This window comes from Arachis hypogaea, chromosome 10 (assembly GCF_003086295.3).
Source record: "Arachis hypogaea cultivar Tifrunner chromosome 10, arahy.Tifrunner.gnm2.J5K5, whole genome shotgun sequence".
Taxonomy (NCBI): domain Eukaryota; kingdom Viridiplantae; phylum Streptophyta; class Magnoliopsida; order Fabales; family Fabaceae; genus Arachis; species Arachis hypogaea.
In genome coordinates, this window is record NC_092045.1 from 20,885,342 (window position 1) to 20,898,688 (window position 13,347).

General features: G+C 35.6%; 1 protein-coding gene across 1 annotated transcript in view; it reads left to right on the forward strand.

Moving 5' to 3' along the window:
- The first annotated feature begins 412 nt into the window (after positions 1-412).
- LOC112715348 (probable carboxylesterase 7) overlaps positions 413-13,347 on the forward strand; it is a 249,606-nt gene continuing 236,671 nt past the window's right edge. The window contains exon 1 of the mRNA XM_025767110.2: positions 413-1,770. Coding sequence (XP_025622895.1) covers positions 452-1,720 — 1,269 coding nt within the window. The 5' untranslated portion in view covers positions 413-451 and the 3' untranslated portion in view covers positions 1,721-1,770. The remainder of the gene's footprint in view (positions 1,771-13,347) is intronic.

Below are 13,347 nucleotides of genomic sequence, written 5' to 3' on the forward strand. Positions count from 1 at the left end.
AAAATATAGAGTATAACAATAAAAATCTCAGGTTAAAAAAATGGAAACAAACAATATTTATAGAAAAACTGAAATATAAATTGATAATTGTAACTTTACAACATTGCAAAGTTAATGGTTAATTTCGAACAAAATGAAAAAAAAAACATAAATGAACATAAAATAAAAAATAGGAGGATAATTTTACTGCTAATCCGTTTACGTTAATTTTAGACGAGTTTATTTTAATTAAATATATATATGTTTGGATACGGTGTTATATTTTATTAATATTAATAATAATAATTTGTTGAAAAGAGAAAAAATTAATTACAAATTTTAAATTGATCAGGTCAAGGTCTTTTTAAATAATTTTTACGGTGGATGCGTTGATTATATAAGTGAACCCTTCGTCCACTTACATCCTCACCAATCCATCACCCTCATCAAACACACAACACACAACACAACAATGGCGACTGCACGGTGCAGCTCCTCCATCCTTCTGAGGACCAAGACCACCCTGCGACCGGCCTCAGCACCTCATCAACAAAACCCTTCGTCCACCTACACCTCCATTATTCAGCACTCTCGCAACCTAATAAGCACCGCAACAAACAAGACAATTCACACAACAACAATGGCATCGACGGCACGGTGGAGCACCTCCCTCTTAAACAAATATTCTGTCCTCCGTCCGAGGACCCCGATCCTGCCACCGGCCTTAGCACCTCAGCCACAACCCCCTCTATCCACTTACAGCACCACCGTTCATCACTCTATTTCTCGAAGCACTGCAACAATCAAGAAAAAACACGCAACAAGGAGAGTGGAAGCTACCATGGAAGAAAAGGAGGTGTCACTCGAGTTCCCCTTCTTTCGCGTCTACAAAGACGGCGGGGTGGAGTCACTCCATTCCACACCAGTATTCTATCCTCCCTGCGACGTTAAAGACGCCGTCATTTCTTCCGATGCATGTGCACCTGTCACCGCTCGTATCTTCCTCCCAAAAACACCCAACCCCAACAACAAACTCCCTGTCTTGCTCTTCTTCCATGACAGCGGCTTCTGCGCCAGTTCCGCCTTCACCGAGGAATACAGTAACCACGTCGCCGCCATTGCCAACGAAGCCAAGGTCCTTGCGATCTCCGTAGAGTACGCTAAGTTCCCGGCCCGATCACCGCCCGAGTGCTACGAAGACGCCTGGAGATCTCTCGAGTGGGTCGTGTTGCACAAGGGCGGGGATGGGCCAGAGCCCTGGCTTAACGAGCTTGCCGACCTGCAGCGTGTTTTCATCGCCGGGAGCGGCACCGGCGGTAACCTCTCGCACTGGGTGGCTAGCCTAGTGGGAAAAACAGTGTTACCGAGGGGTGTGAGTGTGGAGGGTTCGATTCTGGTGCACCCTTTCTTTGGTGGAATAGGGGACGATGATCAGTGGCTGTTCATGTGCAAGGAGAAGAACGGGCCGGAGGATCCGAGGCTGAAGCCGACGGTGGAGGATTTACAGAGTCTTGGGTGTAAGAGGGTTTTGGTGTGTGTGGCGGAGAAGGATCCTTTGCTGGTTGCCGGAAGGAACTACGTTACGGCACTGAAGAAGAGTGGTTGGAGTGGAAGTGTTGAGCTCGTTGAGAATCAGGGTTTGGGACATTGCGAGCATGTTTATAAGCCTTATGAAGACAGTTCTCGTGAGGTCTTGAAAAAGATTGCTTCTTTTATCAATGAAAAGAATTGCTGCTGTTAGCTTACTCATGTTGACGTGGGAGAAATTGAATTTATGTTGGTTTCTTTGTTGTTTTGAAAAAGATTGCTTCTTTTAGAATAAGTGAGTGTAGGTCTCACTCATAATGCATGGTATGGTTAGGCGATATCATGATTCATGACTTGCCATTGCCATGCACATGTGCCTCCTTTAATTAATATTTTGTTCGCCTAAATACAAAAATACTTGTCTTTCAACTTTTATCTATTGTTCGGTCTTTAAATTTAAATATTTTAATTTTTTAATTGCTAATTAATCATGTTTTTTATATAGGCCATGCTAGGTAACCAATAACTTTCTTGAATAACATAAAAAACTACTAATCAAATCAAAACACATTATACCTCCAAATTATTCACCTAAATCTTAATATTAGAATAATCATCCGCATGATTAGGTTTGCTGAAGCAAATATCAAACAAGTACAAGTGATCAAGGATGCGCTTAGGAAGTTCTGTGAGAACTCAGGACAAAAGATTAGTCTGAATAAATTTTGCGTCTTCTTCTCAAGGAATGTGAACCACAATATCATAAATCAACTGAGTCAAGAGCTAGAAATCTCGTTTATAGCTAACTTGGGGAAATACCTAGGTGTTCCACTTATCCATAAAAGATGCAATCAACATTACTTCCAATTTATCATCGATCGCATGTAGGCTAAGCTCGCGTCTTGAAAAAGAAGGTCCTTATCTCTAGGAGGAAGGTGCACATTGAGTCAATCGGTGTTGTCAACTATTCCAAATTACTGTATGCAAACTATGAAGATTTCTACGTCAGTTTGCAACCGCATTGACAAAATCTGTAGAGACTTTCTCTGGGACAGCAGTAAAGAGGAGAAAAGAATTCACCTTATAAATTGGGATAAAGTGTGCAGACCTAAGGATAAGGGTGGGTTAGGAATTCAAAAAGTGCAGAAAACAAATAATCTTTTTCTAATGAAGCTTGCTTGGGGTCTAATCCATAACCGAGATGCTCTATGGGTTCAAGTAATGAGGATGACATATGGGTGTGGAGAGGAGACTATTCCCCAAATCCACCTCAAAACTAGCAACTCAAATGCTTGGAGTGGAATTGCAAGAGTCTGAGAGAAACTTTCAACAGAACTTAATTTGGCGAATAGGAGATGGTTAGAAGATATCCTTTTGGAAGGATCACTGGATTCCAAGGATACACAGGTTAGAGGAGGTTGCTCTAAATAATCCTAGTGAGGAACAATTACGACAGATGGTTGCAGACTATGCTACTAGCCAAGGGAAAAGGAATTGGGAGGCAATTCGAAGTGTGCTACCAGAAGAAATCATAGACCATATTCGAATAATTAAAGAACCCACTAATTGGATCGGGGGTGACACAGTAGGGTGGCTACAGACTACTAATGGAGTTTTCACTATAAAATCAGCCTATGAGTTCGACTACAACGGCAACGAGGAAACAGATTTCTCATACAAACAGTTGTGGAAAATTAAACTACCTCAGAGGTTAATAGCCTTTACCTAGTTACTCAGCCATGATGTGCTTTTGACAAACTCAAATAGAAAAAAAAGAGGCTTTACCATGACAGATGCCCGAGGTGTCACAGAGAGGAGGAGACCTTGTTCCACATATTATGAGACTGTCATTTTGCTTGTAGTATTTGGAAGAGCATGGTAAATAGAGATTATCAGAATATTTTCTTTAACCAGAACTTTAAGGGATGGTTAAGAACAAACCTGAATTTAATCTCTCATATGCAAAATGGGATTTCTTGGACCATCTACTTTGTTACAACTTGCAATACTCTATAGAGGTGCAGGAATAAGCTTATCTTTGACAATCAGAATATACAAAGTAATCAACTTTGTCATTTAATCACTAGATTATCAGAGAATTATGTCTCAGCCTTTGGCAATAAAGAGGGTTCAATTAATGATATGAGACTTACGAAGGAGATTCAAGTTGGGTGGACACCTCTAGAGGAAGGGTGGTTCAAGCTGAACGTCGACGGTTCTGTGTACTAACCAAGAAGCAGAGGAGCGTGTGTGGTGTGCTTAGAGACCTGAACAAAGAGTTCATTGCAGGATTCTGCATGAATATAGGCTGTTCAGCATAACAACGACGGAACTTTAGGGGATGTATCTTGGGATCAAGCTTGCAGTTGAGATGGGTATCTCCAACCTGGAGGTGGAATCGGACTCTCACTGCACTATCATCATTGTTGGGGTGCCTTCAGTTGAAGCTCACGCGAACTTGTCTCTGGCTCGTTCGATCAAGGAGCTTGAAACCAGATTGGGAACAGTAAAATCAACCATGTCTATAGAGAATCAAACTTTTGTGCTGATTCAATGGCGAAGCTCGGACACACAATGGAAGAGGAAGTCACCGTCTTTAGGCATCTCCCGTCATTGTTGATGATGCATCTTCTCGTAGATATAAGTGGAGTTAAATTCCCAAGAATAGTTGTTGTTTAGCCTTCTGTTTTGTCGTTGAGCCTGTGGCCCCTTTCATTATAAAAAAAAGAATAACCATCTGCACACCAAGTGAAATGAACATCCGATATATCCATTGTTCACATTGTTTAATATTTTCATTATCTACCTATACGTTTTCTTTCTATATTTAAAGAAACACTTTATTTTTATTTATTTTAAACTCTATCATTATTATACACTTATAACTAATTTGAAAATAAGTCAGCATTCCTCTTTTTCTTTTTTCAAAAATTACGAAAGTTATAAAGCTTAAATATGCAACTTCAATTTTTAAAAATTTAGGAAAGTTTGACATTTTTTATTTGCAAAATTTGCAATATTAATTTTTTTTATTTTAGTTTTATAAAAAACATGTTCCACCTAGATATGTAGAATTGGAAAAATAGGCCAAATTCATTGGGCTAAACTACCAAAAAAATGAATTGAAATAAAATTGTAGACTTGCCAATTTTTAAATACCTGCCAAATCTGCATCGCCAAACTCACGGACTTTGGAGAGGGTGGGGCTGACTATTTTTTTTTAGAAAGATATTTCACCATTTTATAGCATCTTATAAATATAAAATTTTGAGAATTCGTAATAACATGGTTATTATTATGAATTATATGTGGTGTATTTTGATTTAAGTGTGGTTTGATAATTTGATGTAGATTTATGGAATATGAATTATATTATTGTATTTGAGATTTAGTATGATTAATATTGTGATTTAAGTGTGGTAATTATTATGAATTGTATATTTATTATTTAGAGCTTAAAAATAATATAATAACTGTCATAAATTCATTAAATTATATATACTTATTATAATATTATTTAGAGCTAAAAAAAGAGAGGGTGGATTGGTCTCATTACAAAAAAAGGGTTAAAACGGTGGTTATTTTTGAAAATTACGGCGGTTAGAACCACTATTATGACCAAAACTGGTGCCTTCAAGAAACGCCATTATTCTGAGCACCATTCTGGTTATTACAGCGATTTTTTAAGGGTTAAAATGGCAGTTTGTAACCGCCATTATTTTCGCATAAAATGGCGGTTTTTGCATTATTTAAAATGGCTGCTATAACCGTCGTTTTTACTAGGATGTTGTGGCATCATTTCTGTTTAAAATGGCAATTTTTAACTGCCGTTTTTACCATTATAACTGCCATTTTTACTAGGTTATAATGGCATCTTTTGTATTTAAAATGGTAGTTTCTAACCGCCATTTTTATCAAAATATAGTGGCATCATTTTCGTTTAAAATGGCAGTTTTTAACCGCCATTTCTACCAGCGTATAATGACATCATTTTCATTTAAAATGGGAGTTTCTAACTGTCATTTGTACTTAATTATGATGACAATTTTATGCTTTTTAAAATAAGATTGAAACCACAAATTTAAAGTGATATTTTCGAAATTCACTTAAAAATCTCGTAATAACCAAAAGGCATAGCCATAAATTAATTATCATAAGATGATTTTTAATTCATACATGATCCAAAAGTCATAATCCAAGCTATAATTGAAATGTCATAATTTAAAAACAAAGTTAGGCTCTGTTTGGTTGATGTATTTGATGAGACATAGACACAGAGACACAGACATTAAAGACATGGACATAAAATATTTGTGTCTATGTATTGTGTTTGGCAAAAATAAGAAACAAGTCACATATATTTAAAAAAGACTGAATTATCCTTCATTCAACCACAAGTTTTACCACCATTACGATACACCTATTATCCCAAACAATGCATGCCATCACCATTAAATTTTTATTTCTTCTAATAATTTTTTATTTCTTCTAATATCATCTTAAATTATCATTTAAATATTAAATATATAATTATTCTTGAAAAAAAATAGAAAATTAAAGTTCAGAATTTATCAAAGATTAATCAAAATTTAAATAAATAAAAAAATTAAATGTACAAATTTTTTTTGAAAAAAATAGAAAAGTAAATTTAGTTGTAGAATCTAAAAGAGAAAGAGAAAAAAAAGATTTGGGAAGATAAGAAGACAAATTTTAAAAACTCAATAAGGGTAAAAGAGTAAAAAATTAGTGTCTCACAAGTTGTGTCTCAGTGTCTCACCAAATTGGAGGTACACAAATTTAGTGTCTCCGTGTCCATCCGTGTCCTCCCGTGTCCTTCGAAAATCTGTGTCTCACCAAACCAAACAGCAGACATGTGTCACCGTGTACCACTGTGTCTATGTCTCAGTGTCTATGTCTCAGTAACCAAACGCTACCTAAAGTAACATTTTTCAATAATACGTCTTAACATATAATCCTTAATATAAGTCTTAACATATCAAGCAAGGTCATGTTTCCTTGTTGCTTGCTCTAGAAGACTTATTTCCTAACTCTTTTGGTGATGGAATCCCACTCTCCTGATCCAATCCCTACAACAAAAATATAATTATTACGAGCACAAAAAATACAAGAAAAAAGCATATATTGATATATATTTTAGGTCTGATTTAATTTATAAGAAAAAAAAAGAAAAGAAAACACACACAAAAAATGTTATAACTGTAATTTTTCATTATTTTATTTGAAGTCAAATGCTGGAAATGAAGAATGTAGGTCCAAAAATCCTAAACTAGTTGACACCAGGGAACACAATATGACATTATCTAATAAGAAGCAATTATATGTTCAAGATATGTTCTGTTGGCAGATAAGTTTAGCACTTAAAAGTTGAAAAGGCATAATGCTATTGGTTTTTCTTCTCTAAGATTTTCACGTTGTGACAAATCATCCCCACCCCAGAAAAAGCTTAAATGGTTAATTATAAAAACATTTATAATTTTATATTTAATCCATTCTTTCACACAAGAATCTCTTCATCAAGTTAAAGCATGGGTAATACATTGACTTATCTTACATTGTGTTAAACTGTTAATAATCAAATTTTATACAGAAAATGAGATCAACTAGAAGCTTTGCTGTCATTTTACTATCTAGAAAACTTTTTGTACAAAAACACAAACATAATTTGGTATTTAATCATGAACATTAAAAAGGATAAATAATCAATTCCAACAGTTGTGATGTAATCATGTAAAAGGAAAGAGCTGATGTATACAACATAATAATTAACAAGGATGATTCTACCCCTTGAGAGTGAGCTACTTCATCTTTCAATTATTGAGTATCATGGAGGAACAAGCCTATGACTCATGTAATGGTTGTTAATCACTTCACCTATCAATTAACAACCTCATGTAATGGTTGTTAATCATCTAATTCCAATCTTACAAAATCCACTTAAAGAAAGCACCAGAAGATCCGACAACCATATACATTTCAGCAATTATAAAAGAATTTAGTAATATATGAGGAGCAACAACAATTCCAAACACCGTTCTATGCAGACTATAGCATATTAAAGCTATAATTGATACAGGAAACTATATCAATATTCAACATATTTCTTGCAATGTTTTTAATTTATGAATTAATCCATAAAGCAAAGGAAAAAAAAGGATAATTGTATTTGTACATGTGAAACTCGTTGAGTAGAGAACATTTCAGGCAATTGTGTTGGAATTTTACCTCCTTCCTTAGAAGCAATACAGGAGACTAACGCTTGCAATTGCGGTTCAAGAACTAAAGATTGATGGTTCAGAAGTTATAGTAAACTCTCGTTGTAAGTATAGTTACTAAACCAAGCAATCAACCTTTCCTACAAACATTTTGGTTGTCACAAGTAACAAACCCCTAAATAAATTGATAATTGAAGTATTTAAACCTCGGGTCGTCTTCTCAAGGAATTGCAGGGAGGTATGTTCTTATTATTGGCTATGGAAAAAGGTGAAATTGGGGGGTTTTGGAAATAAGGAAGAAGTATGACAAGTAATTCAAATGAAAATTAAAATAAATAAATAACTATAAAATAAACTCTTGGCAAGATATGAGAACTGGAAGTCCTCTCCTAGTTATCCTTATCAATTGTGATGAGAATTGGATTTTTCTCCCACTTTGTTAACCTCTAACTATGAAGGTAAGTTAAGTGATTGAATTAATTCGAATCCTCAAGTCCCAGTCTTTCCTTGGGAAAACTTAGAGTTATTGGATCTCGAATTAATTCTTGAAGAATTCCAATTTCAGTCAACAATGAGTTTGATAACTCAAGAGTTACCAATTAATCAACCAAAGCCAAAAGGGAATAAAATATACTTGAATAAAAATAATTTGGATAGAGCCCAAGCATCAGTAACATATAAGCCTAAAATATCTCAATTGCATTAATAAAATAAAATCAATCCAAATATGAAGAGTCATAAGCCAAACAAGCAACATCAATAATCAACAATTAAGAGAAGTCAAAATAAAAAGATATTGAACCTGATAAAAAGATGAGATAAAAATATTCCTAAGTTCTAAAAATCCTAATCCTAATCCTAAGAGAGAGGAGAAAACCTCTCTCTCTAAAAACTAAATCTAAAACTAAAATTATGAATTATGAAAAATCTTCTCGAGTCTCTGCATGTTCCCTTACTTTAATCTGTGTTTCTGGGCTGAAAACTAGGTTGAAATGTGGCCCAGAATCTCTGCAAGCGACTTTTGTAATTCTGCAAATCGCGCACGTCATGCGTCCGTGTCGTCCACGCGATCGCGTCACTTAGCATTTTTCGTATCACGATGCGCGTCGTCCACGCATTCACGTCGTTCGTGCAGCTTCTAATCCGCGTGGTCGCATCAGGCACGCAATCGTGTCACTCTGATTTTCTCACGCGACCGCGTGACTTCTCACTGGTCATCTCCTCAATTCCTTGTGTTCCTTCCATTTTTGCACGTTTCCTCTTTATTCTCTAAGCCATTCCTGCTCTATGAAGCCTGAAACACTTAACACACAGATCAAGGCATCGAATGGTAATAAAAGAGGATTAAGATTATCTAAATTAAGACCAAAGAAGCATGTTTTCAATCATAGAACTAAACTAGGAAGGACTTGTAAAATCATGCAAATCTTATGAATAAGTGGGTGAAAAGCTTGATAAAACCACTCAATTAAATACAATATAAACCATGAAATAGTGGTTTATCAGTGGTTTAAAGGTATCCAACTCTTCTTGCACATTTGGACCACAAGTAGATGATGTGCCATCATCATTTGAAGAACCTAAATTCATCTGACTAATCCTTGTAATGTTGTTCTTGAAAGCAACTGTTAGAACAGCTCCCATACCTAAACCTCGAACATGACCAGGGTGCTCTTTCCCAAAAACTACTCCAAGAGCATCAAGAGGAGAATTAACAGTTGATTCCATTAAATCTCGTCTCAATTTATGTAAAATTTACAAACAAAATTAGTTACAGGTTTCAAATCACAACATTTTCATTTCTGTCCTTTTTATTTTTTAGATAAAATAATAGTTGGAAATAAAATAATTAATAAGTATAGATAAAATGTGAATTATAACTAAATGAAAACCTAAATATAAATTTCATACCATAAATTAATTTAACCTACTAACTATTCTGACATGTGTTCGTCTTCTCCAATGTCATCATCTAGTAGTTCATCATCTAACTCATCTCTTAACAATGATAGATTATCACCATTTTCAAATAAAGAATCCAAGTTTTGCTCTTACCATGGCTCATTCTTGCATGCTTCATCATCCTCATTTCCCCCATATCATATGAGTCTCTTGGCTTCAAATACACGACAACATTCCAATCTTTATTCACTTCATCATTGACAAAATACACCATTCGAGCATGTGAGACTTCAATATATGGATCATCCTCCTCTCGGTCACCACTGTGTATTATTCATGAAAAATTAACAGAAGTAAAACCCCAACTATCCTTTCTACAGCCCCGTTCTCTAGTGGTGTCATCCCATTTACATTTAAATAAAATAACCCGAAATTGGCCATTGTAGTTTAGTTCTATAATATCTTCTAATTTGCCATAATATGACAAATCAACATTCCTAACATTAGCATCACTAGCGCTAGCAACAGAAGGAGTTGAAGACATTAAGAAAACTCCACTATTCTTATTCTTTAACCCATTGTCTCGATTGATAATTCGAAAGGAGAACCCATTGATCTAAACGTAGAAAACCTCTCGGCATATCGTGATGGACCCCTTGCTAAGTATCTCAAATCCTCATGCACAATATTCCTAATGTCTGGGTTCATAAGCTATTATGATAGAACAACATATTAGTTATTATATCCACAAATACTGCTCAATATTAGCAAAAAATGATCACTTTTTTATTTACATGTGTAGGAAACCAAGTAACAAAATCTTTATTGACTCTTTTCTATATCTATATTTGAAGGCCTTCTACCCTTAGATCGTCTTCGTACAAAATCTTTGAAGTCACTGTCAGATATGAAAGTTTAACTCTAACTAAACAACTATTTTTCAAGTAAATAAAAAATATGTACGCAAATTCTTAAGTACTTACTCAATGAACGGTTTGACATATAGATAATTTAGAACCACATAGCGATGTGCTTGTTTTTTTTTCATAGGTGACAACTCAAATACTGTGAAAGCTCCCTTAGAGTTACCCATTTGTGGAAAAAGTAAATCAATATGAGTACTGTAATTACCATCCAGACGATCATCAATACGTGGTGGCCTATTAAATCTTGTCTCAATCCCTTTTAGGTATCGAGAGCAAAATGTAAGAGCTTCTTCAGCCACATATCCCTCAGCTATAGAACCTTCTAATTTAGTTTTGTTTCATACATAAGACTTCAAATGTCTTAAATACCTAGTTTGTATAATTGGCTTTAGTAAGCAAGATATAACTAAGTGACAGGTTAAATGAACAATGATTGAAAAGAGATATTTACCTCTCAATATGATACATCCACGTATAGTGTACTGATCCTCCAAGTTTTGCTTCATCAACTAGATGACAGGTTAAATGAACTATGATTGTAAAGAAAGAAGGAGGAAACAACATTTCTAAATGACAAAGGATAAGGATTATTCGAGGTTGGAGCTTCTCAAGTTCTGTAAGACTTAAGCTTTTAGAGCACAACTGTTGAAAGAATGAAGATAACTCTATTAGTACTGCAGTAACTTTATCTGGTAGCACATTACGTATGGCAATGGGTAATAATTTACTACATAAGGATGTGGCAATCATGGCTCTTCAATCCAGAGAGCTTTCTTTGCTTCAGGTCAATGCACCGTGAAATATTACTCGAGAGACCATCTGGTACTCTAATATTCTTTATAGTATGCAAGAATACATCTTTCAAGAAATTTGATATTGTGAACAAAGATGGATGATATCTCCCATTTTCATCTGGCCATAAATCTTTCCTTATACCCATTTCTTTAAGTTCCTTACGAGCTTTGAGATTATCCTTTGACCTTCCAGTCTCATTGAGCAAAGTGTATAACACATTATAGCAAACATTCTTTTCAATGTGCATGACATCTAGATTGTGGCACAATAAGTTAGACTCCCAATAAGAAAGATAAAAAAATATGTTTTTCTTCCTCCACATCCCCGATTCATCATCTTCTTCAACAACTTTTCGTCGAGTCCTCTTACCTTTACTTGCCTGTAGTTCCTTCCCAAATGAAATATTGATGCCTTCAAGTTGTTCTAATACTGACTATGTTGGTACTGCTGGGGGATCCCTCAACTCAACTTTTTCATTAAATTTTGCACGACTTAGCCTAAACTTATGACCCCTTTCTAAATAACGGTGATGCCTAAAAAAATATCATTTTCACCATGCTTTAATCTATATGAATCAGTGTTGAAGTTACATGTGGGACAAGCATATTTATTGTGTACGTTCCACCCAGATAAGTTACCAAGGCCTGGAAAATCACTAATTGTCCACATTAATGCTGCTCGCAATGTAAACATTTCATTTTTGAACCTATCTAATGTTTGAACACCATCATGCCACAACTCTTTTAACTCTTTGATAAGAGGTTTTAAGTATACGTCTATGTTATTCCCCATCATTTTCTCTCTGGGAATAATCATTGATAAGATAAGTGATGTTGGCTTCATGCACTCCTGATGAGCGGATAATTTATACGCTTTTTGGCATTGTTTTTAGTATGTTTTTAGTATAATCTAGTTAGTTTTTAGTATATTTTTATTAGTTTTTAGTTAAAATTCACTTTTCTGAACTTTACTATGAGTTTGTGTGTTTTTCTGTGATTTCATGTATTTTCTGGCTGAAATTGAGGGTCCTGAGCAAAAATCTGATTCAGAGACTGAAAAGGACTGCAGATGCTGTTGGATTCTGACCTTCCTGCACTCGAAATAGATTTTCTGGAGCTACAGAAGCCCAATTGGCGCGCTCTCAACGGCATTGGAAAGTAGACATCCTGGGCTTTCCAGCAATATATAATAGTCCATACTTTGCCCGAGATTTGATGGCCCAAACCGGCGTGGCAAATCAGCCTCAGAAATTCCAGCGTTTAACGCTGGAACTGGCATAAAACTTGGAGTTAAACGCCCAAACTGGCATAAAAGCTGACGTTTAACTCCAGAAAAGGTCTCTACACGAAAATGCTTCATTGCTCAGCCCAAGCACACACCAAGTGGACCCAGAAGTGGATTTTTACGTCATTTACTCATTTCTGTATACCCTAGGCTACTAGTTTACTATTAATAGGATCTTCTGACATTGTATCAGTACCTCATGACACTTTTTACACGTTTTCTTTGTGTATCTTCCACGGCATGAGTCTCTAAACCCCATGGTTGGGGGTGAGGAGCTCTGCTGTGTCTTGATGGATTAATGCAATTACTACTGTTTCTCATTCAATCATGCTTGCTTCCATTCTAAGATAATACTTGTTCTTAACCCGGATGAATGTGATGATCCGTGACAATCATCATCATTCTCAACTATGAACGTGTGCCTGACAACCACCTCCGTTCTACCTTAGATTAAGTAGTTATCTCTTGGATTCTTTAATCGGAATCTTCGTGGTATAAGCTAGAACTGATGGCGGCATTCAAGAGAATCCGGAAGGTCTAAACCTTGTCTGTGGTATTCTGAGTAGGATTCAATGATTGGATGACTGTGACGTGCTTCAAACTCCTAGCAGGCGGGGCGTTAGTGACAGACGCAAAAGAATCACTGGATTCTATTCCGGCCTGACCGAGAACCGACAGATGATTAGCCATGCTGTGACAGA